Here is a 24,930-nt window from a genome sequence, read left to right on the forward strand (position 1 = left end):
CCCCAAATACACAAATAGCCGTTTCTCTCCCCAAAATGCCTGTTTTTTTTTTATCCTACCCCCCCCCCTGGTGCCACCCACCCGCTGCCCCGGATTAAGGCGAGCGCCGTGCCCAGTTTGCACTGGGAGCTGCTTTACTGGGAGGAGTGGGGCAGGAGCTTGGGGGGGGCTTCACGCCCCCCCCCAGGCCCCCATCACGCCCCCGGCCCCACGGCGGGGTCCGTGCCCAGCTGGAGGCGATTTGGGGCTGAAAACGGCCATTTCCTGCGCAGAAAAACCTCCAATTCTGCATCCAGCGGTGGCTGGGGGGGGGCGGCGAGGGGGGGTCCTGGGGATGGGGGCGAGGGGGGGGCGGCGCGAGGACGAGGTCAGGATTTGGGCTCCAGCATCTCGTACGTGTCCTGCTGCTCGGTGCTGAGCCCCTGGTGTAGGAGGGGGGGGGGGGGGGGGTTACAGCCCTGCCTGCCCCCCCCCCGCAACCCCCCCCACCATGCAAACCCTCAGCCCCAGATTGGTGATTTTTCCACCCAAAATGGGGTGGGGCCCTGGGTAGCTGTTGGGACCCCGGGGATGTGAGGCACCCCATAAACCACGGCACCCATGGGAGGGGGGCACCCCATAGGATTTACCCCCCCCAAAAAAAAAAAAACAACACCCAGGGGATGGGGGCACCCCACGGATGGGGGCACCCCAAAAACACCCAGCACCCACAGGACGGGGGCACCCCACGGGATTAACGCCCCCCCCAAACACCCAGCACCCAGGGGATGGGGGCACCCCATGGGATTTATCCCCCCCCCCCAGGGATCTCCTGCCCCCCCCCGCAGCTGCCTTACCGTGTAGATGGCTTCTTCTTTCTGCTGCAAAAAAAAAGAAAGAGAAAGAGAAAGAGCTGCCCTGGAGGGGGGGGGGTGGGGGGGCGGACACCCTGCTCCCCGCCCCCACAACCCCCCCCCCATCTGCCAGCGGCCCTACAAATTGTGAATTTTCCACGATTTTTCACTTCCCCCCCCCTCCACCACTTGCCACCTCCAGGTGCCCCCCGCTGGTTTCCCCCCCCCCGTTTCCCTCCCCAGCATTGCGCAGGACGGGGGCGGTCACTGCTGGTCCCCAACCCCCCAGTGCCCCCCCCCCCAAGCCGGGGTGTCCCTCCTTTTGGGGGGGGGGGTGACAAAGGGACTTTACCTCCTTGGCCCCTTTGGAGGCGCCCTGCGATGCTCGGCGAGCCAGGAACTGCGGGGACGCAAAGGGGTCAGCCCGAAACCCCCCCAAAAAAATAAACCCCGGGGATGGGGGGGGGGAAAAAAAAACCCACAGAGGTTTGGGGATCCCTCTGGGGATGGGTCCAGCCCCAAAAAGGGGGGGGCCGTGGCCGTGGTGCCCACCTTGAGGCGGCAGTACAGCACGGTGAGGACGATGCCGTAGAGGAAGAGGACGGCGTCCAGCACGTAGCACAGCTCCGGCTCCATCAGCGCCTCTGTGGGGGGGGGGACAGGGGGACAGGGGTCCGGGGGGGGGGCACAACGGGGCCGTGACACCCCAGGACAGATCCTGCCCCGGGCACCCCGAGCTTGGAGCCACCACCTCCGAGCTTTCTCTGCGTGCCCGGGGAGCGCAGCGGTGCCATCGCCGCGTCTCCGATGGTTTTGGTGAGCCCCCGGGTGCCCCCCCCCGGGTGGGGGACAGGGCAGTGCCCCCCCCATTTCACACCCCGCTGCCCCCAGGGGTGCCAGCAGAGCCGCTGGGGGTGCCTTCGATGGGTCCTGCCTCACCCCAAAGGGCGAGCGCAGCGGTGGCCAGGCCGGGCCATCACCCACGCACCCACCCAGCTGCTCCCCTGTCCCCCCCCAACTTGTCCCCAACCCCCCCCAACTTGTCCCCTGTCCCCCCCCAGCCCTGTCCCTGTCCCCCAGCCCTGTCCCCGGTCCCGGTCCCTACCTGCTGCCGGCACCCGGAGGTGCAGGGCTGTGGCCGGCGGGGTCGGTGGCGCTGGGCGTTGCGCTGGAGGCAGCGACCGCAGGGCGAGCGCTTTCCTCCCCAGCGGCTCGCGCCGCCCTCACGTCCCCCCCCCCGCCACCGCTTCCCCTCCTCCAGCCCCCGTCTGGCCACGCGGCCCCCCCCCGGTTTGCCACCGAGCTGTCCCCGTGTCACCACCCTCCCCGTGCCCAAGTGCCACCCTGGCACAGGGGAGCTCCCAGAGGCGTCGCCGGCCCCGGCCGGGTGCAAAATCGCAGGCGGTGGGGGCAGAAAGGTAAAAATACCCCCGGGAAGTGCCCCCCCCGGGGCTGGGGAAGCGGGGAGGATCCTCCCGGAGAGGGTGATGCGCCCGCGGGCCCCACCTCGAGGGAAGGGGAAGCTCTCGACCGCGAGCCTTGTGTGGGAAAGGGCAGAGGAGCGGGGTTTCACCCGGTTCCGGCAGCCGAGGGCTGACGCAGGGACAGAAGCGCGGAGCCGGGACCCGTTTTAGCCTTTATTCGACTCAAATCGGTGAAGGGACAGCACGGGGGGGGCGCAGGGGGGAGCGCAGGGAGCAGCACACGCAGCGGGGGCACGGCGCTGAGCCCCTCACCGATCCACCTCCCCGAACACGATGTCCTGCGTGCCTGGAGAGAGGAGAAGGGAGGTGAGGGCAGGGCCGAGCCCGGCTCCCCGACCCCCCCCTGGAACCCACAGGGGGTCCATGGGGGGCGCGGGACCCCCCCGGGGGACACGTACCGATGATGGCCACCACGTCTGCCAGCATGTGGCCCTGCGACATCCTGTCCAGGCCGGCCTGAAAGAGGAGGAAAGACACAAAATCAGCCCCGAGCGCGGCGCCACGGGGCTGCTTTATCTCAGGGGCTGCCCCCCCCCCGGCCCCAAACCATCCCCGTGCCCCCCCCCAACCCCAAATTCGGCCGATCCCGCGGAGCTGGAGCCGGCAGGAAGGCGGCCGCTGCGGTCAGCAGCCGGAGGCACGAGGCTGGAGGCGCGGCCGCCTGCGTCCAACAGCTGCCGATGGTGCCGGGGCCGCGGCTTCCGGAGAGGGGGGGGGCCCCTCTGGCAGCCCCCCCACGGCTCAGGCCAGGCCCCCAGCGGCACGGCAGCTGCAGGAAGTGGTCAGCTATCGGCGGGGACAGGAAGCGGCCTCCGGTTCCGAGGCTCCAGCAGGAGAAGCTGCGGCTCGCACCGAGCCACCCGGCGGGGACGGGGACGTGCGGGTGACAGCCGCGTCCCCACAGGTGTCACTTGGCCCCTGGAGAACCTCGCAGCAGGCCCACGAGGAGCTGGCGCTGCTTGGAGGGCAGATTCGGCCACCCCAGGTTGCCCCCCCAGTCCTCCCAGTTCCCTCCCAGTCCCCCCCCAGTGCCCTACCAGGTGGGCGAAGCCGGGCGCCTTGATCTTGCAGCGGTAGGGGCGGCTGCTGCCGTCCGAGACGAGGTAAACGCCAAATTCACCCTGTGGGGACACGGGGACAGGGCTGGTGACACCCGGGGGGGCTGCGGTGGCTGCGTCCAGCCCCAAAAAACCCTGAGAGGCCCTGGGACAGGACGGGACGTGGGCGGTGTCCCGAGGGCTGTGCCGGTCCCACACCCGGTGAGCGCCGTCCCCAGAGGCACCGCGGCGCAGGCTGGCGCCCACCGCCCTCCTCCCACCCCAAAACCGAGCTGGGTGCCAGCCCAGGCTGGGCTCAGCCCCCCCAAAAAACAAAAGAAGGGCACCTTGGGGGCCTCGACGGCCGTGTAGGTGGCTCCGGGGGGCACCTGGTAGCCCTCGGTGTAGAGCTTGAAGTGGTGGATCAGGGACTCCATGGAGGTCTGCGGAGAGAGGCCACGGCCGGGCAGCGCTGGGTCTCCTCCCCCCCCAGGAGCGTTTTTTTGGGCTCGGGGGGGGTCCCCGGTGCAAAGTGGGGGGGGGCCGGCAGCAGGCCAGGCTTTTACCTTCATCTCCGCCCGCTTGGGAGGGGAGATTTTGGCGTCGTCCACCTTGATCTCCCCCTCGGGCATCTTGTTGAGGCACTGCAGGATGATGCGCAGGGACTGGCGCATCTCCTCCACGCGGCACAGGTACCTGGGGGGGTTTGGGGGGACGGGGGGGGCTCAGCGCGGGTGCTGTGCCAGGAGGGGGGTGGGCAGCTGCGGTGTGGGGACGTACCGGTCGTAGCAGTCCCCTCGGGAGCCGATGGGGACGTCGAACTCCACCTGGTCGTAGACGTCGTAGGGCTGAGTCTTGCGCAGATCCCAGTGGATCCCCGAGCCCCGCAGCATCACCCCGCTGCGTGGAGAGAGGCGGCTGAGCCGGGGGGGGGACACCAAAAACCCCACAGCAGCAGGAGGACGGGCTCCGCACCGAGGGGACATGGAAAAGGGGCCAGGAGCTCCTCGCCCTGCACACCACGGCGTCCCAGAAGGGTTTGGGGACAGCAGGGGGGGGGGGAAAAAGCCACGCAGGACACGGTGGCACAGCTCTGACACCAAGCAGCAGAGCCTGGAGCCAGGCAGGGGCCAGCACCGACCCCGAGCAACCCCAGAGCAGCCCCCCGACCCCAACAAGCAGCCCCCCCGACCCCGAGGAGCCCCCCAGGACCCACCTGAAGCCGTAGTTGAGCGCCTCCTCGGCCGTTATCACCCCGATATCGACCGTGCGGTTCTTCCAGATGCGGTTGTTGGTCAGCATCTGCGGGCAGCAGGGCCTCAGCCACCTGTCCCCCCCCTGCTGCCACCCCCCGGGGGACAACCCCACGCTGGCCATGCCCAGGGGACAGCAGGGAGACCCCAGCCCCTGTGGGGGGGGGAAATGGGGCCCCTCTCCCTCCCCGGTGTCCCCCCGTGGCGGCCGAGCTCACCTCCTCCACCTCATCCACCCGCATGGAGAAATTCTTCACGAACTCGTAGATGTCGTCCATCAGCCCCAGGGGCAGGTCCTGGGTGCGAGGAGGGGGAGATCAGCCCGGGAGGAATCAGGGAAACCCCCCCCCCCCCCAAATCCCAAAGTGGGGGGGGCTGCAGAGAGCCTTTACCTGGTGAACCCCGCCGGGACGGATGTAGGCGGCGTGCATCCGCGCCCCCGAGACCCGCTCGTAGAACTCAAACATCTGCAGGGGGGCAGAGAAAGGAGGGGGGGGGTCCGTCCGCCGGCCTTGAGCCCCTCAAACCCACCCCGAGGGCAGCCGGAGCTTCCCCGTCCCCGTCCCTTCACCTTCTCCCTCTCCTCAAACATCCAGAAGAAGGGGGTCATGGCCCCGATGTCCAGCGCGTGCGTGGTCACTGCCATGATGTGGTTGAGCAGCCGGGTGATCTCCGCAAAAAGAACTGGGGGGGGGGGCACAGAGGGGTGAGAGGGGGGCAGAACGGGGAGAAAACCCCCCCCCAGACCCTTCCCCGGGGAGGCAGGAGGCCGTGCTCACCTCGGATCCACTGCGCCCGGAGGGGCGGGCGGATGTTGAGCAGCTTCTCCACGGCCAGGGAGTAGGCCTGCTCGTTGCACATCATGGAGACGTAGTCCAGGCGGTCGAAATAGGGCAGGGCCTGGCGAAGGGATCCCAAAAAGGGAGTTGGAAGGGACCCAGAGGGGTCGCCGAGTCCAACTCTTGAAGAAAAGGTGACCTTGAGGGGCTGCGGCCAGCACCCACGGCACTCGGAGCACGGCGGCGGCTTTCCTCTCCCCTAGGGGGCACGGGAGCCCCAAAAGCAGCCCCAAAATGAGCCCAAAAGGAGCCCAGGAGCCCCAAAAGGAGCCCAAAAGCTCCAGCCCTGTACGCGTCCAAGTGGCTTTCCTCAGAACAAGGTGTGAAGGAGGGGGGCAATGTGCCCCGAGAGCTTTTTGGCCGTCCCTCCGCTGTCCCAGCCCTGCCTGGGTTATTTCAGGCTCCGTTTCTCCTGCCAGCACCGAAATTAAATCCGGGTGGGGTAATCAACCAGCGGGGGGGGTGTTTGTAAACACCACAACCAAACCCAACGGGGAAAGAAGTCCCCGGGCAGCGCTGATGTGGCCAGGTCAGGCAGGGGGACGCGGGCAGCCGGCCAGTCTGGCCCAAACTCGGGCTCCCCTCGCCGTTTCCCCACCATTTTCCCCAAATCCTCGCAGTAGGACAAAAAAAAAAGGCCCCGGGAGGCCCTGGGAGCCCCCCCCCCCAATTTACCTGCAGGTACGTCTTGTACTCGATGAGCTTCTCGGTGCCGCGGTGCAGCAGCCCGACGTGGGGGTCGCATTTCTTCACCGTCTCCCCGCTCAGCTCCATCACCAGGCGCAGGACCCCGTGAGCGGCCGGGTGCTGGGGCCCGAAATTGAGGGTGAGGCTGGAGACCTTCTTGTGGGCTGGGGGGTCCTTGTCTGCTCAGGGGGGGGACGACAATTTTTGGGGGGGAATCAGGCAGGGAAAACACCCCAAAATGCATCAGCCCCGTGGTGTCGGGGGAGCTGCCCCGCTGAGCACCCCCACCCCAAAGCCTTTCCCTGGGTCTCAGGCACCCCATTATTCCCCCTGCGCCCCCCTAAGGAGGCTGACCCCCACCCTGGGGCTCCCCCCTCCCCAAAATCCCGCTGCCCTGGGGGTGTCCCCGGCCCCTCACCGTCCCATGGTGGCGGCACCCACTTCTCGGTCTCCCTGCTGGGGTACATGATGGCGCCGGCGAACTGCTGCGCCCAGTCCACGTCGGGCTGCCACTGCCGGGCCCTGCGGGAACAAGGGGGTCACAGCAGGACCCCAAAATCTCAGACCCCAGATTCCAGTCCCTGAACCCAGAGCCAGACCCCAGCCCCAGGTCCCAGTCCTGGACCCAGGCCCCTGACTCCAGACCCCAGCCCTAACCCCCAGACCCAGACCCAGACCCCAAACCCAGCTCCCAGCCCCAGGTTCCAGGTCCCTGACCCCCAACCCCAAGCCTCAGATCCCAAATTCCAGCCCCTAGGTCCTGGCCCCAGACCCCAAACCCCTGACCCCAGACCCCCAGGCCCAGGTCCTCGACCCTCAACCCCCCAACCCCCAGCCCCCAAATCCCAGATCCCAGGTGCCCAACCCCAGACCCCAACCCCCAGCCCCCAGCCCCCAAATCCTAGGCCCCCGACCCCCAACCCCAAATCCCAGGCCCCAAATCCCAGACCCCAAATCCCAGACCCCGACCCCAAACCCCAAACCCCCGACCCCCAGCCCCCGCTCCCCTCCCCCCGTCGCCCCCCCGCCGCCCCCCAGCCCTCCCCCACCACCCCCCGCCCTCACCGTGCCGGGGCCACCCCGAGCCGCGCCGCCGCCGCCGCCGGGACCCCCCCGGGGGCCCTCAGGCCCCGCAGCCCCCCCAGCGCCCGCAGCGCCCTCAGCGCCGCCATCTTGCCCTTGGCACCGCGCAGGCGCCGCCGCCGTCAGCCCCCGCGGCACGGCGCCATGTTGGGGGTGGGAGGGTGAAGCCGCGCCGCCGCCATGTTGGTTACGGGCAAAAGGAAGGGCAGGGGTGTGTGTGTGTATGGGGGGGGGGGAAGGGGGCGCTGCTCGGCCGCCATGTTTGCTGAGGGCAACATCCGGGAAACTGGAGTGGGTGCTGCCGCCATCTTTGGGGCGGGCAGAGGGGCGGGGGTGGGGACAGAGGGGAGGGGATGGGGTGGGGGGGGTCAGGAGGGGACTGGGGGGGGACAGAGGGGACAGAGGGGGGACAAGAGAGGGACAGATGGGACAGTGGGGGACAGAGGGGGGCAGAGGGGACAGAAGGGGATGGGGGGGCAAAGGGGGACAGTGGGGGACTGAGGGGGGGCAGAGGGGACTGGGGGGGGGCAGAGGGGACAGAAGGGGATGGGGGGGGGCAGTGGGGGGACAGAAGGGACCCGAGCGAGCGGGACGGGGATGGCGAAGGCAGGGCTAGGACGGAGGGGGCAGGGCAAGCAGGACCCCCCCACCACATCCCCAAAACGTGCCATGACCCAAACCACCCCCCCACCCCCCCCCACCCCACCCACCCTCAGGGGCCTTCCCTGCGGGGGACACGGGGACAGCCGGGCCGTGCCAGCACCCTCGGTGACCCCAATTTGTGTGTGTCCCCCCCCCCCCGCCCCCCCCCAGGCTCCCCCGTCCCCGTGGCCGTGCCAGCTCCCGCGGCCTCGCGCTGCGTCACCGACCCCGCTGACGCCCGCCCGGTGGCGTCACCGCTGACCCCGCACTGAGTCACGGTGGCCCCGCGGTGCTGGACAGATGCTGCCTGGACCCCCCCCCGGGGGGCACTGAGCAGCCCCCGGTGTCCCCGAGGGTGTCCCCGAGGGTGTCCCCGGTGTCCCCGTGTCCCCGTGTACATGCGTGTGTCAGCCCCGTGCGTGTGCTGGGGGCTTTCGTGCGTGGGTCTGGTTGTGACTGGGAAATGCTGGAGGTGAACTGGGGACACTGGGACTGGAAGTGGGGGTATGGGAATTGGGGGTGCTGGAGCCAAGGGTGCTGGAACTGGGGGTACTGGAGATGGGGGTGCTGGATCTGGGGGTTCTGGGGGTGCTGGAACTGGGATGCTGGAGCCGGGGGTACTGGAGCTGGGTGTACTGGAACTGGGTGTACTGGAACTGGGAGTGCTGGAACTGGGTATACTGGAACTGGGGGTACTGGAGCTGAGTGTACTGGAACTGGGGGTGCTGGAACTGGGATGCTGGAGTTGGGGGTGCTGGAGCTGGGTGTACTGGAGCAGGGGGGTGCTGGTGCTGGATCTGGGAATACTGGAGCTGGAGTTTCTGGAGCTGGAGGTGCTGGAACTGAGTGTACTGGAACTGAGTGTACTGGAACTGGGAATGCTGGAACTGGTGGTACTGGAGCTGAGTGTACTGGAGCTGGGGGTGCTGGAGCAGATGCCAGAGGCAGAGGACGCTGCCCTGCGGGATGCCGGATCCGGCGGATGCTGGTGCTGGGGATACTGGCTGTGCCGGACGTCCAACTGGGCGGATACTGGAGCCCATGGGATGCTGGCAGAGCCAGGTGCCGGATCCGGCGGATGCTGGGGCCGGGGGGGTGCCAGGACCTGCCAGCCCCCCCCCGGATGCTGGACCCAGTGAATTCTGCTTGTGCTGGTCGTGGTGTGCTCCCAGTGGGCTCCCAGTGTGCTCCCAGTAAGCTCCCAGTGGGCTCCCAGTCACAACAGCACTCCCAGGCATGCATAGGTGCTGGTCCCGGCTGCAGGCTCTGGGTGCCAGGGGGGGTCCCGTGGGTGCCGGGGGGGTCCCTTGGGTGCAGCCCAGCACCCAGCGGCACAGAGGCCCCTTTGTCCGGCGGCGCCGGGTGCCACCAGCTCCCTTTGTCACCCTCTTGTTCTCCCCGGGGACAGCGGGGATGGCACCGGGGCACCCCTGGGGGGCACGAAGGGCACCCCGAGATGGGTGGGGGGGTGGGGGGGGGCACCGGGGCAGGAAGGGTGGCCGGTGGCTCAGCCCCGGTTACGAGAAGGGAGGAAGCAGGATACGGCCCCTGTGCTGCTGGGCGGGGGGGCAGGAGGTGACTTCGGTGTGACACATCGGGGGGGGGCCCTGCCGGGAAAGGGGGGACACGGGGAGGGGGCTGGGAGGGACCCGCGTGGGGATGGGGGGGGATGGAGGGGACAGGGGGGAACAGGAGGGGATGGGGACAAGGAGGGATGGAGGGGACAGGAGGGGATGGGGGGGACAGGAGGGGGCAGGGAGGGGATATTGGGGACAGGGAGGGGACAGGAGGGGACAGGGGGTGATGGAGGGGACAGGGAGGGATGGGGACAAGGAGGGATGGAGGGGACAGGGGGGGACAGGAGGGGATGGGGGGGACAGGAGGGGACAGGAGGGGACAGGAGGGGATATTGGGGACAGGGAGGGACAGGGAGTGATGGGGACAGGGAGTGATGAAGGGGACAGGATGGGATGGGGGGGGGCGGGCAGCAATGGAGGGGTCAGGGAGGGACAGAAGGGACAGGACAGGACAGGACAGGGCGGGGGGGGGCGTAGCGGGCAGGGAATGTTCCGGGGGTCCCCAGCCCCACGCCCCCCCCGTGGCACAGCCGCCCCCGTTCCCGGGACTTCCCCGTTCCCAGGCTCCGGCCGGGCTCAGCCTTCCCGGAACCGTCCCGGGGGGGGCAGCGCGGGTTTCCCCCCCCCGCCTCCGTCCCTCCCCGTCCCGGAGCCGTTAAAAGGCGGCGGGGCCCGGCTCTGCCGCCGAGCGGGACGCGGTGCCCCGGGCCATGCGCTGCGCGCTCCTGGCGCTCGTCCTCGCCGCCGCCACCGGGGCCGCGCCGGGTCCCGCCTGTCCCGTGACGGCCCCGGGGGGAGCCGAGCCCCGGCCCCGGGGGGAGCCGGCCCCGAGGAGAGCCAAGGTACGGCCGGGATGGGACGGACCGGGGGGGCTGGGACGGATCGGGACAAAGCGGGATGCATTGGGACATATCGGGACATTGGGACAGATCGGGACAGATCGGGACATATCGGGATATCAGGACATATCAGGATATATCAGGACATATCGGGACATGCTGGAACATATTGGGACATATCGGGACATATCAGGATATATCGGGACATATTGGGATATTGTGACATATCAGGACTTACTGGAACATATCAGGACATATCAGGCTCTATTGCGACATAGCAGGACACAACAGGACATATCGGGACATTGGAACATATCGGGACACAGCAGGACATATCAGGACATACTGGAACATATCGGGACATTTCAGGATATATCAGGACGTATTGGGACATAATGGAACATATTGGGACATATCAGGATATATTGGGACATATCGGGACATTGGGACATATCAGGACATATCGGGACATATCGGGACACATCAGGAGTGGCACCGGCTGGGAGGGATGCGACCCTCCCCAGCACCCCCAGGGGACAGCCGGGACCCTGCAGGGTGGGGACAGCGGGGACAGGGCACGGGCTGGCACCCGTGGGGACATCAGCACCGGGGACTGGGGACACCAGCACAGGCTGGCACGGTGCTGGGGGACACTGGTGGGGAGTCACGTGGTGCTGGGGACACTGGGACGGGATGGCACGGGGATCAGGGACATTGGCACGGCGCTGGGGGACACTGGTGTAGGGTCACATAGTGCTGGGGGACACTGGTGTGGGCTGGCACGGCGATAAGGGACAGGGGCATGGTGCTGGGGGGCACTGGGACGGGATGGCACAGTGACAAGGGACATTGGCACAGCGATGGGTGACACCAGGGTGGGCTGGGGGGCACTGGTTTGGGGTCATCCACCAATGGGTGACACCAGGGTGACCTGTCACAGTGCTGGGGTTCACCAGCACGGGGTGGTGGCACGGCGCTGGGGACACCGGGCGGGGGGACACCGCCGCTGGGGGTCCCCGCCCCGGTGCCGTGCCCAACGCCCCCTCCCCGGCAGCGCTTCGCCTCGCTGCCGCGCTTCGTGGAGATGCTGGTGGTGGCGGACGAGTCGATGGCGCGCTTCCACGGCGCGGGGCTGCGGCCGTACCTGCTGACGGTGCTGGCGGCCGCCGCCAGGTCCTTTCGGCACGGCAGCCTGGGCAACGCCGTGGAGCTGCGGGTGACGCGCCTGCTGGTGCTGGGACCCGGCACCCCGGGGCCCCCCGCCACCACCAACGCCGCCCAGATGCTCCGCAACTTCTGCCGGTGGCAGCGGGACCTCAACGTCCCCGACGAGGACAGTCCCCTCCACTTCGACACCGCCATCCTCTTCACGCGGCAGGTGGGCGACGGGGACGGGCTGCGGGGTGATGGGTGGGGGGTGGCTGGGTTCCTGGGTGCCCCCCCGAAGGTGTTTGGGTGCTGGCAGGGTGCCCGGGGCATGTCCTGGGGAGTTTGGGTGCTTGGGGTGGGACCCTTGGGATTTTGGGGTGTAGGATGGGTTCTTGGGGTGCCTGGGGTGCTTGGATGCTGGTTGGGTCCCTGGGGTGTCCATGGGATTTTGGGTGGTCGCGGGGTTCCCAAAGCCCATCCCAGAGAGTTTCGGTGCTGGGTAGGATCCCTTGGGTGCAGGGTAGGATCCCTTGGGTGCCCACCAAGGTTTTTGGGTGCTGGCTGGGTTCTGGGGATGCTTTTTGGGTATTTGGGTGCTGGCAGGGCCCCTGAACCTCATCCCTGAGACTTTGGGTTTTTGGGGATCCCTGGGTCCCCTCCAACTGTGCGGGTGCCCCCAGGATCTCAGGGTGCAGGCAGGGTCAGTGGGGCACCCGTGGGTGTCTGGGTGCTCCAAGATGCCCCCCCTTAGCCCTGTGCACCCCCCCCCAGGACCTGTGTGGGGCAACCACGTGCGACACCCTGGGCATGGCCGACGTGGGCACCGCCTGCGACCCCGAGCGCAGCTGCGCCATCGTGGAGGACGACGGGCTGCAGTCCGCCCTCACGGCCGCTCACGAGCTCGGTGAGCACCGGGGAGGGGGGGGGGACACACAAAGGCAGGGCCCCCATCCCCGGCCAAGCCCCCCCGGGGTGTGCTGACGGCCCCGTCCCTGCGCAGGGCACATTTTCAGCATGCCGCACGACGACTCGCCGCACTGCGCGGAGCTCAACGGCCCCGCGGGCTCCTCGCGCCGCGTCATGGCCCCGGTCATGTCCTCGGTGCCCCCTGGTGAGATGTGGTCCCCGTGCAGCGCCCGCTTCATCACCGAATTCCTGGATAACGGCCACGGTACGGCCCCCCCCCCCAGCCCCCTGTGTCCCCTCCATCCCCGGGGACGCCCCGTGCAGCCGTGTCACCTCCCCGCAGGTCACTGCCTCCTGGACAAGCCCTCGGAGTGGCTGCGGCTGCCGACGGCGCTGCCGGGCGCCGCGTACCCGCTGGAGCGGCAGTGCCAGCTGGCTTTCGGCACGGACTCGCGGCACTGCGGGGAGCTGCAGCCGCCCTGCGCCGCGCTCTGGTGCAGCGGCCGTGCCGGCGGGCGAGCCGTTTGCCAGACCAAGCACTTCCCCTGGGCCGACGGCACGCCGTGCGGGCCCGGCAGAGCCTGCATCAGCGGGCAGTGCGTGGGCATCGCCGCCGTGGAGGAGCTCAACGTGAGTGCCGGGACGATCCGGGTGGGATTTGGGTACCACCGGTGGCGGTCTGACGGTTTGGTTGTCCCCTCGCAGAACCCCGTGGATGGCGCCTGGGGGCCGTGGGGGCCGTGGGGTGGCTGCTCGCGGAGCTGCGGCGGCGGCGTCAGCTTCTCCCAGCGCTCCTGCAGCCGCCCCGCGCCCCGCAACGGCGGCCGCTACTGCCGGGGGGAACGCAGCCGGTTCCGCTCCTGCAACACCGGGGCCTGTCCCGGGAGCAACCGTGAGTGGGGGCCGCGATGGGGGCGCACCAGGAGGGTTTTGGGGGCAGCGCCGGTGCTGACGGTGCCCTGTGTCCCCCCTCTCCACAGCCCTGGCTTTTCGGGAGGAGCAGTGCGCCGCCTACAACCATCGCCCCGACATCTCCAAGGGGCTGCCGGCGGCGGGGGACTGGGTGCCGCGCTACAGCGGGGTCGCCGAGAAGGATCGGTGCAAGCTGACCTGCCAGTCGCGCAGCCTGGGCTACTACCACGTGCTGGAGCCACGGGTGAGCGTCCCCATCCTGCGTCCCCCTTCCCCGTGGGGGTGGCACCCCGGGGTGCTGAGGCCGTGGTTTGCGTGCCGCAGGTGGCCGACGGGACGCCCTGCTCGCCCGAGGGCACCGGGGTGTGCGTGCGGGGCCGCTGCGTCCCCACCGGCTGCGACCGCGTCATCGGCTCCAAGAAGAAATTCGACAAGTGCATGGTGTGCGGCGGCGACGGCTCCACCTGCACCAAGGTCTCCGGCGTCTTCACCAAGCCCCGGTGAGCACCCGAGGGTGGCGGCAGCACGGGGGGGGGCACCCACGGGTCCTCCTGCCACCCCCTCCAACGCTGTCCCTGCCTCACAGCTTCGGCTACAACGACGTGGTCACCATCCCGGCGGGCGCCACGCACCTCCTGGTGCGGCAGGGCTCGCCGGCGGGCGGCGGTGACACCGGTGACGGCGGTGACAGCAGTGACAACGGTGACAGCGTCTACCTGGCACTGCGGCAGCCGTCCGGTGGCTCCGTGCTCAACGGTGGCTACGTCCTGGTGCCCTCGCAGAGCACGGTGACGCTGCCGGGCGGCGTCTCGCTGCGCTACAGCGGGGCCACGGCCGCCACCGAGACCTTGGTGTGCCGGGGGCCGCTGCGCGAGCCGCTGGTGCTGCAGGCGCTGGTGGTGGACGAGCGGCGCCCCCCCCGCTTGAGGTTCAGCTTCTTCGCCCCCCGGCGCCCGGCGGCGGTGTCGGCGTGGGAGAAGCGGAAAGCGGAGATTTTGGCGATTCTGCGGAACCGCCGGGGGTAGCGCTCGGGGTTATTTATTCGGTTATTTATTGCCCGGGGGGGGCACCCGCCCGCCCGTCTACCTCAGCCCCTCTCCTCGGGCACGGCGGGGGCCCCCCCACCCCCCGGGCTGGTCTCGGGGGTCCCCCCCGCGTGGTCCCTGTGTCCCCTCAGCCACCCGCAGCGCGGCGGGGGGGTTATTTAAAGCTATTTATGGAGCTCACTCGCTGGTTTTGTGGTTCTTGGTGGCGGTGCCGGGCTGCGTCGACCCCCCCCAGCCCTCCCTGCACCCATCTCCTGCACCGAGACTTCCATAGAAAGGGAATTTATTGGGTGCCAGCCCCCCTCCCCCCCAAAAAAAATCCCCCCCCCGGTGTCCCGCAGCGCCTGGCACCCCTGGGTGCGCGGACGGCACCTCCCCGGGGTGCCCGGGTGCCAGAGTCCCCCCCGGGGGTGCGGAAGGTGGCCAGGCGTGGGGGTGCCGCCACCCCCCGTTGGTTTTGGGGGGGGCTCAGACGTCGCCGACGGGCAGGGGGGTGTACGCGGGGCCGGCCGGGGTCCCGCAGCTGCAGGGGAAGAGCCAGGCGAGGACGCAGCCGCTGCCGAACACCCCCTGCAGCAGCGCCAGCTTGGCGCGACACCCCCGCGGCCGCTTCGCCTCCTTCAGCCCCCGGCCCCGGAGCTGCTCCGGTGCCGGCTCGTCCGTGATGATGGACACGACCTGGGGGGGTGGGGGGGGGACACAGGGACACAGGGATGTCACCGCCACCGCCCCCCATGGCACCCCGAAATCCGCTCAGCCCCCGCTGACCTGGTCGTAGAAGACGACGGTGACGAAGGCGCCGAAGAGGAGGGACTCCAGCAGCAGCACGATGCAGTGGGCGCTGGGGGGGCAGTGTGGGGCTGGGGGGGCAGCGGCGGGGGGCAGCCCAGAACCCTGGGACCCCCCCTAAAGCCCCCCCACAGCCCTGGGTCCCCCCACAGCCCTGGGGTCCCCCCCTCCATCCCTCTGCAGCCCTGGGTTCCCCCCCAGCCCAGTATCCACCCCCCTGCAGCCCCCCCCCAGCCCTGGCATCCCCCCTTTGAGGTCCCCCCCCAGCTCTGGGTCCCCCCCCCCAGCCCTGGGACCCCCCCCAGCCCCCCACTCACGTCTGGACCCTGTTTTCGGCTCCGTCTCCTCCCGCTGGCCCCAGCCACGCGACCAGCACCAGCCCCGCGGCGTAGGCGCTGGCCAGACCTGGCGCAGAGCAGGGAGCCAGAGCCCGGTGCCGGGGGGCTGAGCCCCCCCCGGGGGAGCCCCCACACCCCCCCTGTGCCCCCCCCCCGTTGCCCCCGCTTACCGGCGTAGAAGAGGAACTGGATGAAATATTTCTGGTTTAACTCCCCGACGCAGTTATTGATCCTGCGGACACACAGCGCGACGGGTGACACCTCGCTGTCCCTCTGGGGACGCTGGGGGGGGGTCTCCAGTGACATGGGGGGGTCCCGGGGGGGTCCTCAGGGCACCTACCAGGGGCAGTGGTGGTCCATGCGGCGCACGCAGCGGTGGCAGACGCGGCAGTGGTGGGCGCGGGGGGGGCGATACGCCTCGCAGCGGCTGCAGACCGTCCACTCCTCGGGGCTCTGGCGGTGGGGGGGGGCAGCGCTCAGCCCCCCCCCAACCCAAAGCATCCCCCAAAAAGCCCCCCCCAACCCACACCGGGGGCTCACCTGCTCTGTTTTGCGGGGGGGGGCGCTGCGCAGGTCCGAAAAGTCGATGGCGGTGCCGGGGAGGGGAACGGTGCCTGGGGGAGGGGGTGGGGGGGGGTCGTGAGCCCCCCCCTCACCTCATTGGGGGGCCGGGGGGGTCGGGGGGGTGCTCACCGGGGTCGGCGAAGACGGCGCGCGTGTGGCAGGCCAGCAGCAGCAGCACGATGAGGTTGAAGGTGACGGCGTGGAACGGGCACCACGGGCTGGGGGGGGTGCGGGGGGGGGCACAAAGGGGTCAGGGCAGCGCCGGCACCACGGGGACCCCCGAGGCGTTGGGGGGACCCCAGGGACCCCAAACCCCAGGGACCCAGGACCCTCGGGGGGGGGGACCCAGGACCCTCAGGGGGGTCCCCACAGCCCAAGGGACCGGCACGGGGAGGTGACGCCGGGCCCGGTGCCCCCCGGGACCTCCTGGTTCCCCCCCGATTCCCTTACGGTTCCCTCCCAGTGCCCCCCAGTTCCTCTCCAGTGCCTCCCGGTGCCCCCCAGTTCCCTCCCAGTGCCCCCCAGTTCCCCTCCAGTGCCTCCCGCTGCTTCTCAGTGCCCCCCGTTTCCCTCCCGGTCCCTCCTGGTTCCTCCCAGTTCCCCCCCGAGGCCCCTCGGTTCCCCTCGGTGCCCTCCCAGTTCCCCCCCCCAGTTCCCTTCCAGTGCCTCCCAGTTGCCCCCGATGCCACCCGGTTCCCCACCCAGTGTCTCCCAGTTCCCTTCTGGTTTCCCCCCAGTGCCTCCCGATGCCCCCTGGTTCCCTCCCAGTTCCTCCCAGTTACCTCCCAGTTCCCCCCGATGCCCCCCGGTTTCCCCCCGGTTCCCTCCCAGTTCCCTCCCGGTCCCTCCCAGTTCCTCCCAGTGCCCCCCAGTCCCTCCCAGTCCCTCCCAGTCCCTCCCAGTTCCCTCCCAGTTCCCTCCCAGTTCCTCCCAGTACCCCCCCAGTCCCCTCCCAGTTCCCTCCCAGTTCCCCCCGGTGCCACCTGCCGCGGAGGGCAGGCCCGGGCAGGACGTGTGCGAGCACGGCGTAGTCGGCGTATCCGACGCTGAGGTAGGCGAGCAGCGGGCAGAGGGCGCCGCACGGGTCCCGCCCGCACCGCGCCGCCGCCGCCGCCGCCGCCATCCCGGCGCCCCCCCCCCTCCCGCCGCCACTTCCGGCTCACCCCGCCGCGCCCAATCAGAGCGCCCGCTCGGCGTGACGTCACGAGAAAAAGGGCGGGGCAACTGCACCAGCAGGGCGGTGGCGGCGTGCGCGGTTGCCGCGGCAACAGAGGGCGGGGCTTAGTTGGCCACGCCCCATGTGGGAGGAGCTTCACATCGCCACGCCCCCTATCGCTGGCTCGGCGTCCCCCCGGGTCCTAGCGCCCGCCCGCCGCCGGTGCCGGCCCCGCCGCCCCCCGCCCCCGGCTCCCCCCCCCGCCCCCCCGGGGCCGTCCCCCGAGCCCTGCCCGGTCCCGCCCGGTGCCGGCCCCGCCCTCCTGCAGCCGCGCGGCCCCTTTAAGGCCTCGCCACGTCCGAGATGGCGGCGGCCGGGAGGGGCTGAGCCCGGCGGCGGCAGCGGCGGCGCCCACCGGGGGCGGCTTCAGCACCACCGGGAGCTCCGGGGCCGCTCCCTCGGTTCCGCCGCGTCCCCGCCATGAGGCCCGGCCCCCGCGCGCACCCGGCCCAGGCCCCGGGGGAGGCCCCGTGAAGGCCCCGGTGCTGCCCGGTGAAGGCCCCGCCCGGCGAAGGGAGGCTCCGGGACCGCCCCGGTGAAGGCCCGGCGGGGGAGAGCTCCGGGGAGGCCGCCCGGGGAAGGCCCGGGCTGGTGGAGGGAGGCTCCGGACCCGTGAAGGCCCTGGGACCGGCCCGGTAAGGCCTGGCCCAGCGAAGGGAGGCTCCGGGTTCCTGGCCCGGTGAAGGCCCCGGGACCGGCCCGGTGAAGGGAGGCTCCGGGGAGGCCGCCCGGTGAAGACCCAGAGAAGGAAGGCTCCGAGGAGGCCACCGGGAACCGTCCCGGTAAGGCCCAGCCCGGCGCAGGGAGGCCGCCCGGTGAAGACCCCGGCCCGGTGAAGGCCCCGGTGAAGACCCAGCAAGGGGAGGCTCCAGGGAGGCCACCGGGAACCGTCCCGGTGAGGCCCAGCCCGGCGCAAGGAGGCTCCGGGGAGGCCGCCCGGTGAAGGCCCCATTCCCGGTGCAGGCCCCGGAGCAGGCCCCGGTCCCGTCCCCGCCATGCTGCGGCGGTTGCTGGAGCGGCCGTGCACACTGGCCCTGCTGGTGGGCTGCCAGTTCGCCTTCGTCGCCTACTTCTCCCTGGGGGGCTTCCGCAACCTCACCTCGCTCTTCGGCCGCGCCGCCGGCCCCGTCTTCGACTACACGCGCACCCACGACGTCTACGCCAACTTCAGCCGCCTGCAGCCCCCCGCCGCCCGCCTCGATGCCGACCCCGCGCAGCCGCCCCCCTACTGCCCCGAGCGCTCGCCGTTCCTCGGTGAGTGGCGGCCGGGTGGCCCTGACCCCCCCCTGGGGGGCTTCAGTGTGATCGGGGGGGGGTCTATGAGTCCCCCCGCCACGGGGACTGGCTTTTGGGGTCGGTCTCCATCGCCCCGTTTCCCCCCCGTGCAGTCGGCCCGCTGACGGTGAGCTTCAGCCGGGTGCCCACGCTGGAGCAGATCCGGGCCAAGAACCCGGCGGTGCAGCCGGGGGGCCGCTACCAGCCGGCCGCCTGCGAGGCTCGCGCCCGCACCGCCGTCATCGTCCCCTACCGCAACCGCGAGAGCCACCTGGGCTACCTGCTCTACTACCTGCACCCCTTCCTGCAGCGCCAGCAGCTGCAGTACGGCATCTACCTGGTGCACCAGGTGAGTATTTGGGGACGGGGGTGGCCGTGGGGTTCAGCCCGGGGGGGTCCAGCTGCTCCCAGCTGCTTTTTTTGGCTTTTTTTTCCCATTTTTTTCCCCACCCAAAAAACCCCGCAGGCGGGCAACGGCACCTTCAACCGCGCCAAGCTGCTGAACGTGGGGGTGAAGGAGGCGCTGAAGGACGAGGAGTGGGACTGCCTCTTCCTGCACGACGTCGACCTCATCCCCGAAAACGACTACAACCTCTACACCTGCGACCCCTGGAACCCCAAGCACGTCTCGGTCGCCATGAACAAGTTTGGGTACAAGTAAGTGGCGGGGGTGAGATGGGGGGGGGGACACCCCGGTGGCTGGCCCTGCTGCCTCCTGGCTCAGCCGCTGGGGTGTCCCCGCAGCCTGCCCTACTCGCAGTACTTCGGGGGGGTCTCTGCTCTCACCCCGGACCAGTACATGAAGATCAACGGCTTCCCCAACGAGTACTGGGGCTGGGGCGGCGAGGACGACGACATTGCCACCAGGTAGGACATGGGGCGGTGCTGTCCCTCCCTCGCTACCAGGAAAAGCCATGTCCCCGTGTCCCCGTGTCCCATTTCCTGGTGGGGACAAAGCGTGGGGGTGGCTTTGCCAGCACGCTGGCGGGTGGCCAGGCTGCACGGGTGTGCCCGAGCATCCTGGTGACGTGGGGACTGCCGCAGGGTGCGCCTGGCTGGCATGAAGATCGTCCGGCCGCCCGTCTCCATCGGCCACTACAAGATGGTGAAGCACAAAGGGGACAAAGGCAACGAGGAGAACCCGCACAGGTGGGGAGCGGGCTCGGGACGGGCACGGGGCCACCCATGGGTGCCGGTGGGTGTGCCGGGGGGTGCCGCAGGGTGACGGCCCCGCTGTCCCCGCAGGTTCGACCTGCTGATCCGCACGCAGCGGATGTGGACGCAGGACGGGATGAACTCCCTCACCTACACGCTGCTGGCCAAGCACCTGCACCCCCTCTACACCAACCTGACCGTGGACATCGGCAGCGACCCCCGCGCCGGCCGAAGCCGCCAGGGCCCCGGACGCGAGGGACAGAGGTACCGCAACAGCAACAGCCCCTTCCGGGAGGAGATGCTGCGCAAGCTGCCGGGGCTGGGGGACCTCAGGCTGGCCCTGTCCCCGCGGCTGCCCACCGCGGCCAACGGCACCCGGGGCACCGCTGGCTCTGCCGGGGGGGTCACCCAGCGCAGCCCCCAGGTGGACCGGGGCTGGTGGCAGCCCGGCTGGGGCGGAGGGGACCCTTCCCACACACCACGGGTACAACCAGAGCTGGCCGCCGGGCCCCCGTTAGCCCCCGCCGTGAGGACTGTTGGCTGGGAACCGGCACCGTGATGGGGGGGCCCCCCCCCGCCCCGGGCACGCACCGGCTGCCAGGGCCGGCTCGTGCTGTTGCCTTGCTGGAGAGACTGTGGGGAGCAGCGAGCACGGAGCAGCCCGGGGAGCTGCCGGCTGCAGGGCTGGTGCCTGGCGGAGGGGGGGGGAGCCCCTCAGAAATAGGGGATGGGGGAGAGCCGGGGGGCTCTGGGGCCAGGCTCGGCCCCCCCTCCCCGGAGGCTTGCAGGTGCCTGGAGAGAGTCGCAGGCTCCGCTGCTGGTGTGCGGTTATTTATTCTATTTATGAGCTGCTCCCTGGGCCTTTATAAGGGGTTTTCCATTAAAAAAACAACACTTTGTCCTACTGCTGCTGCCTGCTGGGACGGGGAGAGCCGGGATGGACCCCCCCGGGGGGGGGCTCAGCCCCCCAGGAGCTGCCCCACGGCCGCTTTGGCGCTGGCGATGCAGTCGTTGACGGAGACCCCGGTGTAGGAGGCGCCCACGAGGCTGAGGGGCAGCCGCTGCTCCGCCAGGAACCGGCTGATGCGCTCTGCAGGACGGACAGACGGACGGTGGCAGCCTCTGTGTGTCCCCCCCGTGTCCCCACGTCCCCTGTGTCCCCATCCCCAGCCTTACCCGTCCGCTGCCAATGGCCCAGCGTGTACTGGGGGATGCAGGCCTGCAGAAGGAGCAGCCGGTGAGCCCCAGGACCCCCTGGGACCCCCCCTGACGCCCCCCAAGACCCCCCCAACCCCGTCACCCACCTGCTGCACCCTGACGATGCTGCGTGCCGGTGCCACCTCCAGCCCCAGCTGCTCCCGTGCCGCCGCCTGCGCCCGCTGCAGCAGCGTGGCCGGGGCCACAGCCGCCGGGTCCCCGAAAGCTCGCGTGAACCAGGCGCCCCCCAGCATCACCTGTGGCAGAAAAAGGGGTTCCATAAGCCCCCCCCTCAGTATTTCCCCCTCCCCTTTATTCCCCTGGGACCCTCACCCACCGTCAGCCGCACCGAAGCCGGCCCCGTGCCGTCGTGCTGCGGGAAGGCCACCGAGTCGTAGACGATGCCCAGGAGGGAGTCATCCTCGGAGGAAGGCACCAGGTGCCCGAAACCCTTTAGGGGGGAGGAGAGGGGTGAGCAAGGGGGTGGGGAGGGCTGGGGGGGGGGTCCTGGGTGTGGGGCTCTCACCGTGACGGGCAGCGTGACGCCCTCGTACTGCAGGTTCACCACGGCCACGGCCACCGTGGGGATTCGCCGCAGCTCCTGCGCCAGGGGCTTGGCCTCGGCCGGCAGCGCCTCCGCCAGGGCTGGAAGGAGAGTTTGGGAGGGATTTGGGGGATTCAGGGGGATTTTGGGGTGTTTGGGGAGCCCCAGCACCCACCTGCGGCTGGGAGGGCGCTGATGACGTGGTCAGCTGTCACGGTGCCATCCGCCAGGGTGAGCTGGGGGGAGAGGGAATGGGGGGTGCTGACCCCAGGGGGTCTGGGGGTCCTGGCACCCCCAAATGGCACCCCCAAAAGCCATGGGGTGAGCCTGGGGGTTCCCCCGGGGATCACAGCCACCTTAATTGGAGGTGAAACCTCCTGGAGTCCCCAAACCTCGGGGAAGGAGCCCAAGGGTCCTGGCCCCCAACCCCAACTACAGGGAGGGGACCCCCCCCCCAAATTATGGGACAGGACCAGGGGCATCCAGCACCCCCAAATTACGGGGCATAAACCCAGGGCTCCCAGCACCTCCCTGAGCCAGCACCCTGACCCTCGTGTCACCCTGGGCGGATACAGGAACCAAATTTTTGGGGAAGAGGCCCCCCCTGAAGGGACGAGGACCCCCCCCCGAGGGCAGTGGGGGTCCCTACCTGCCAGCGGCCGTCGTGGCGGTGCCGCAGGCTGCGCAGGGGCGCGTGGCAGCGCAGCTCCACGCCGCGGGGGCGCAGGAAGGCGGCGAGTGCCTCGGGGCAGGGTCTCCATCCCGCGCCGCAGCGACCACTGGCTCCAGCGCTCGGCGCGCGGCCCGCCGGCCTCAGCCCCGACTCAGCACCACGCTCCTGCCCTGCGGGGACACAGCACCTCGGGCACCGTGCACCAGGGTCCCCCCTGTGTCCCTTCTCATGTCCTGCTGGTGTCCCTGCACCAGGGGTGTTCCCTCATGCCATAGTGGCAGCACCAGGGTGTCCCCTTGGTGTCCCCACGTGCCATAGTGGTGGCTTTAGGGTGTCCAGGCACCACACCGGCAGCATGGGGTGTCCCTCGGCGTCCCCATGTGCATGTCCCCCTAGTGGCAGCACTGGGATGTCCCCATGTGCCATAGTGGTGGCACCAGGGTGTCCCCACGTGCCATAATGGCAGCACCAGGGTGTCCAGGCACCACGCTGGCAGCCAGGGGTGTCCCCCCTGTGTCCCCTCATGCCATAGTGGCAGCACCAGGGTGTCCCCTTGGTGTCCCCTCATGCCATGGTGGTGCACCAGGGTGTCCCCAGGTGCCATAGTGGTGGCATTAGGCTGTCCAGGCACCACACCATCCGCCTGGGGTGTCCCTTTGGTGGCCCCACGTGCCATAACGGCAGCACCAGGGTGTCCAAGCACCACACCGTCCACCTGGGCTGTCCCCTTGGTGTCCCCACATGCCCCGGGGGCAGCATTCGGTGTCCCCTCGGTGTCCCCACCCCGTCTCTCACCCCCTCCCAGCGCCAGCCCAGCAGCACGGAGCGCCGGCGCCGCTCGGCGTGGAAGAGCGCGGGGAAGCAGGAGCGGACGCTGAGCTGCCGGCAGTCCCCCGGCGAACACCCCCCGGCACAGGCTGTCCACCGCGATGTCGGCCACCTGGGGGGGGGTGACAAAGGCAGGAGGGGGTGAGGCAGCCCCTGATAAGCCCCCCCCGGGTGTTATCACCCCCCGCAGGCACCCACCTCCCGGCCGAAGCGGCGGCGGGCGAAGGCGTGGACGCTCTCATCGGGATCCTTCCCCGCTGGGGCCAGCAGATCCCGCAGCCCGCTCCACAGCAGCGCCCGCGAGAAGGGGGGCACCGGGCGAAACAGCCCCCTGGGACGGGGGAGGGGGGTGTCAGGGGATGGGAGCCCCCAGGGGGGGCGGTGGAAGGTTTGGGGGGGTGGCACCCTACCCCAAACCCCGAGGGGCAGTTTGTGCAGGGCGCCCGCGGAGTAGAGGAAGCGGTGCCTGGAGGCCGGGTGGTCCCCGGGGACGGGCAGGACCTCGCTCTCCAGGCCCAGCTCCGAGATCTGTGGGGACATGGGGAGGATGGGGACGGGGGACAGGGACAGGACCCCCCCCCAGAACCCCCCAGATACCAGCACCAAGCTGGAGACCCTGCAGAACCCAACCAGGGACCCCCAAGAGCCTGGAACCCACCTGGGACCCCTCCCCGGCTCCATTCAGGTGTTCCCAGGGTCCCTCAGCGCCCCCCCAGGGACCCCCCAAGACCCCGACATCCACCGAGTGATCCCCCCAAGACCCCAACACACAGTCAGGGCCCCCCCAGCACCCCAACATCCCCTCATGGGCCCCCCCCAAGACCCCAACACCCCCTAGAGCCCCCCCAACAACCTGACATCCCCCCAGGTCCCCCCCAAGATCCTGGCACCCCTTTAGGGACCCCCCAAGACCTCAACACCCCCCAGGGACCCCCCCAGGACCCTGACACCCCCCAGCAACCTCCCAACACCCCCCTAGGGACCCCTCCCAGCCCCCTGCACCCACCCCAGCCCCCCTGGGACCCCAGACCCCCACCCCAGGGCCCCCCCGCCCCCCCCCATTACCATGTGCAGGGTGTCGGTGCCCACTGCCCCCCCGGGCCGGACTCCCCTGGCCCGTGCTCAAAGACGGCCCCGTCCTCGGTGCGGGTGCTCTGCAGCCACCCCCGAGGCGGCCGCTGGCCTCCAGCAGCACCACCTGGGGGGGGGCAGAACCGCGGTCACGGCCACCGGGAGGAACCGGGGGTACCGGGGGGCACCGGGGGGGAACCGGGGGCCACCGGGGGGCACCGGGGGGGCACCGGGAGGAAACTGGGGGGAACTGGGGGAAACCGACAGGGAACCGGGGAGCACCGGGGGGGTGCCAGGGGACACCGGGGGGGGGATCAGGGGGTACCGGGGGGGGACCGGGAGGGAACGGGAGGCACCAGGGGAGCACCGGAGGGGCACCGGGAGGGACCGGGGGGGCACCGGGGAGGACCGGGGGGGGGACCGGAGGGTTCCGTAGGGGACCGGGGGGCACCGGAGAAGGACCGGGAAGGAACCGGGAGGCACCGGGGGGGACCGGGGAAGGGGCTCAGAGCCCCCCCGGTACCCCCCCGCTCACCTTAGGCGGCTGGGGGGCTCGGGCCAGGTGGTAGCAGGCGGCCAGGCCGCTGATGCCGCCCCCCAGCACGGCCACGGTGCGCGGCATTGGGGGCGCTGCCGAAACGGGGAGGGGGGGGCCCGGGGGTGCCCGGCCGGCCGCGCCCCGCTCCCGTTTCCCTCCGGACGCCGAAACCGCGAGCACCGCTCAGGGCTGGGGGGGGGCCCCGCCCCTCCTCGGTGATTGGTGGAGAGGGAGGGGGCGGGGTTAACGGGAGCCAATAGCGCGGCGCTGTCTCATTGATGGACGCGGCAGGGCCCCGCCCTTAGGGTGGCTCCGCCCCCGTGGTGGCTCCGCCTCCCTGATTGGCTCCGCCCTTGCACTGGATGCCCCGCCCCTCCCGCAACAAGCCACGCCCCCTCCCTATAAGACACGTGTAGAGTAAGCCCGCCCCCGTTCCATAGCCACGCCCATTACCT

At 70.3% G+C, this 24,930-nt stretch overlaps 7 protein-coding genes across 10 annotated transcripts in view; 3 read left to right on the forward strand and 4 right to left on the reverse strand.

The window, feature by feature from the left end:
* LOC137845773 (Fc receptor-like protein 3) overlaps positions 1–24,930 on the forward strand; it is a 59,102-nt gene that overhangs the window by 4,702 nt on the left and 29,470 nt on the right. The window lies entirely within an intron of this gene.
* On the reverse strand, positions 22–2,056 carry FCER1G (Fc epsilon receptor Ig; the record flags this gene model as incomplete). The annotated part of the gene is made up of 5 exons (XM_068663135.1): positions 22–422; positions 837–857; positions 1,186–1,233; positions 1,386–1,477; positions 1,939–2,056. Coding segments are annotated over 5 exons (333 nt in total), but the record flags the coding sequence as incomplete, so codon positions are not given.
* On the reverse strand, positions 2,458–7,355 carry NDUFS2 (NADH:ubiquinone oxidoreductase core subunit S2). Its single transcript, XM_068663225.1, has 14 exons — positions 7,199–7,355; positions 6,552–6,655; positions 6,122–6,312; positions 5,387–5,507; positions 5,179–5,291; positions 5,000–5,074; positions 4,826–4,903; positions 4,571–4,656; positions 4,135–4,254; positions 3,921–4,050; positions 3,702–3,797; positions 3,355–3,438; positions 2,716–2,773; positions 2,458–2,603 (listed from the first exon to the last, which is right to left on the reverse strand). Exons 1-14 carry the CDS (start codon positions 7,303–7,305, stop codon positions 2,566–2,568), a joined length of 1,401 nt encoding a protein of 466 aa, XP_068519326.1. The 5' UTR covers positions 7,306–7,355; the 3' UTR covers positions 2,458–2,565.
* On the forward strand, positions 9,838–14,467 carry ADAMTS4 (ADAM metallopeptidase with thrombospondin type 1 motif 4). Its single transcript, XM_068663219.1, has 9 exons — positions 9,838–10,277; positions 11,329–11,652; positions 12,195–12,327; positions 12,424–12,594; positions 12,673–12,959; positions 13,035–13,221; positions 13,310–13,485; positions 13,566–13,741; positions 13,828–14,467. The coding sequence occupies exons 1-9, from the start codon at positions 10,146–10,148 to the stop codon at positions 14,264–14,266; spliced, it is 2,025 nt and encodes a 674-aa protein (XP_068519320.1). The 5' UTR covers positions 9,838–10,145; the 3' UTR covers positions 14,267–14,467.
* LOC137845781 (palmitoyltransferase ZDHHC3-like) lies at positions 14,554–17,148 on the reverse strand. Its single transcript, XM_068663236.1, has 8 exons — positions 16,962–17,148; positions 16,108–16,196; positions 15,955–16,028; positions 15,755–15,867; positions 15,585–15,646; positions 15,394–15,481; positions 15,056–15,128; positions 14,554–14,965 (listed from the first exon to the last, which is right to left on the reverse strand). Exons 1-8 carry the CDS (start codon positions 17,099–17,101, stop codon positions 14,756–14,758), a joined length of 849 nt encoding a protein of 282 aa, XP_068519337.1. The 5' UTR covers positions 17,102–17,148; the 3' UTR covers positions 14,554–14,755.
* Positions 17,445–20,528, forward strand: B4GALT3 (beta-1,4-galactosyltransferase 3). Of its 4 annotated transcripts, none has more exons than XM_068663229.1 (8): positions 17,445–17,812; positions 17,880–17,976; positions 18,158–18,448; positions 18,583–18,818; positions 18,936–19,126; positions 19,214–19,336; positions 19,514–19,618; positions 19,715–20,528. In XM_068663229.1, exons 3-8 carry the CDS (start codon positions 18,190–18,192, stop codon positions 20,181–20,183), a joined length of 1,383 nt encoding a protein of 460 aa, XP_068519330.1. In that variant the 5' UTR covers positions 17,445–17,812; positions 17,880–17,976; positions 18,158–18,189; the 3' UTR covers positions 20,184–20,528. The 4 variants fall into 4 exon arrangements, with proteins under 4 accessions (XP_068519330.1, XP_068519329.1, XP_068519328.1 ...); XM_068663227.1 differs by having other exon boundaries at positions 17,446–17,812; positions 17,880–18,001; positions 18,115–18,448; XM_068663228.1 differs by having other exon boundaries at positions 17,445–17,976.
* On the reverse strand, positions 20,440–24,690 carry PPOX (protoporphyrinogen oxidase). The gene is given in 13 exon segments (XM_068663224.1): positions 20,440–20,714; positions 20,801–20,843; positions 20,929–21,078; positions 21,159–21,272; positions 21,348–21,466; positions 21,541–21,601; positions 22,015–22,208; positions 22,834–22,978; positions 23,065–23,394; positions 23,932–23,978; positions 23,981–24,034; positions 24,037–24,064; positions 24,473–24,690. Coding segments are annotated over 13 exon segments (1,503 nt in total). The 5' UTR covers positions 24,560–24,690; the 3' UTR covers positions 20,440–20,583.

This window comes from Anas acuta, chromosome 28, assembly GCF_963932015.1.
Source record: "Anas acuta chromosome 28, bAnaAcu1.1, whole genome shotgun sequence".
Taxonomy (NCBI): domain Eukaryota; kingdom Metazoa; phylum Chordata; class Aves; order Anseriformes; family Anatidae; genus Anas; species Anas acuta.

Excerpts from the sequence above, each read along its gene's own strand:
- LOC137845781 (XM_068663236.1), bottom strand. The coding sequence starts at position 17,101 with ATGGCGGCGGCGGCGGCGGCGGCGCGGTGCGGGCGGGACCCGTGCGGC. Across the intron at positions 15,868-15,954 it reads CCCCCCGCAAAACAGAGCAG|AGCCCCGAGGAGTGGACGGT; the intron begins GTGAGCCCCCGG and ends CCCCACCGCCAG. Across the intron at positions 15,482-15,584 it reads CCAGTTCCTCTTCTACGCCG|GTCTGGCCAGCGCCTACGCC; the intron begins GTAAGCGGGGGC and ends GCTCTGCGCCAG.
- ADAMTS4 (XM_068663219.1), top strand. The coding sequence starts at position 10,146 with ATGCGCTGCGCGCTCCTGGCGCTCGTCCTCGCCGCCGCCACCGGGGCC. Across the intron at positions 12,595-12,672 it reads ATTCCTGGATAACGGCCACG|GTCACTGCCTCCTGGACAAG; the intron begins GTACGGCCCCCC and ends ACCTCCCCGCAG. Across the intron at positions 13,486-13,565 it reads ACCACGTGCTGGAGCCACGG|GTGGCCGACGGGACGCCCTG; the intron begins GTGAGCGTCCCC and ends TGCGTGCCGCAG.
- NDUFS2 (XM_068663225.1), bottom strand. The coding sequence starts at position 7,305 with ATGGCGGCGCTGAGGGCGCTGCGGGCGCTGGGGGGGCTGCGGGGCCTG. Across the intron at positions 5,292-5,386 it reads CCGGGCGCAGTGGATCCGAG|TTCTTTTTGCGGAGATCACC; the intron begins GTGAGCACGGCC and ends CCCCCCCCCCAG. Across the intron at positions 3,439-3,701 it reads CGGCCGTCGAGGCCCCCAAG|GGTGAATTTGGCGTTTACCT; the intron begins GTGCCCTTCTTT and ends GTGTCCCCACAG.
- B4GALT3 (XM_068663228.1), top strand. The coding sequence starts at position 18,190 with ATGCTGCGGCGGTTGCTGGAGCGGCCGTGCACACTGGCCCTGCTGGTG. Across the intron at positions 18,819-18,935 it reads GCATCTACCTGGTGCACCAG|GCGGGCAACGGCACCTTCAA; the intron begins GTGAGTATTTGG and ends AAAACCCCGCAG. Across the intron at positions 19,619-19,714 it reads AACGAGGAGAACCCGCACAG|GTTCGACCTGCTGATCCGCA; the intron begins GTGGGGAGCGGG and ends CTGTCCCCGCAG.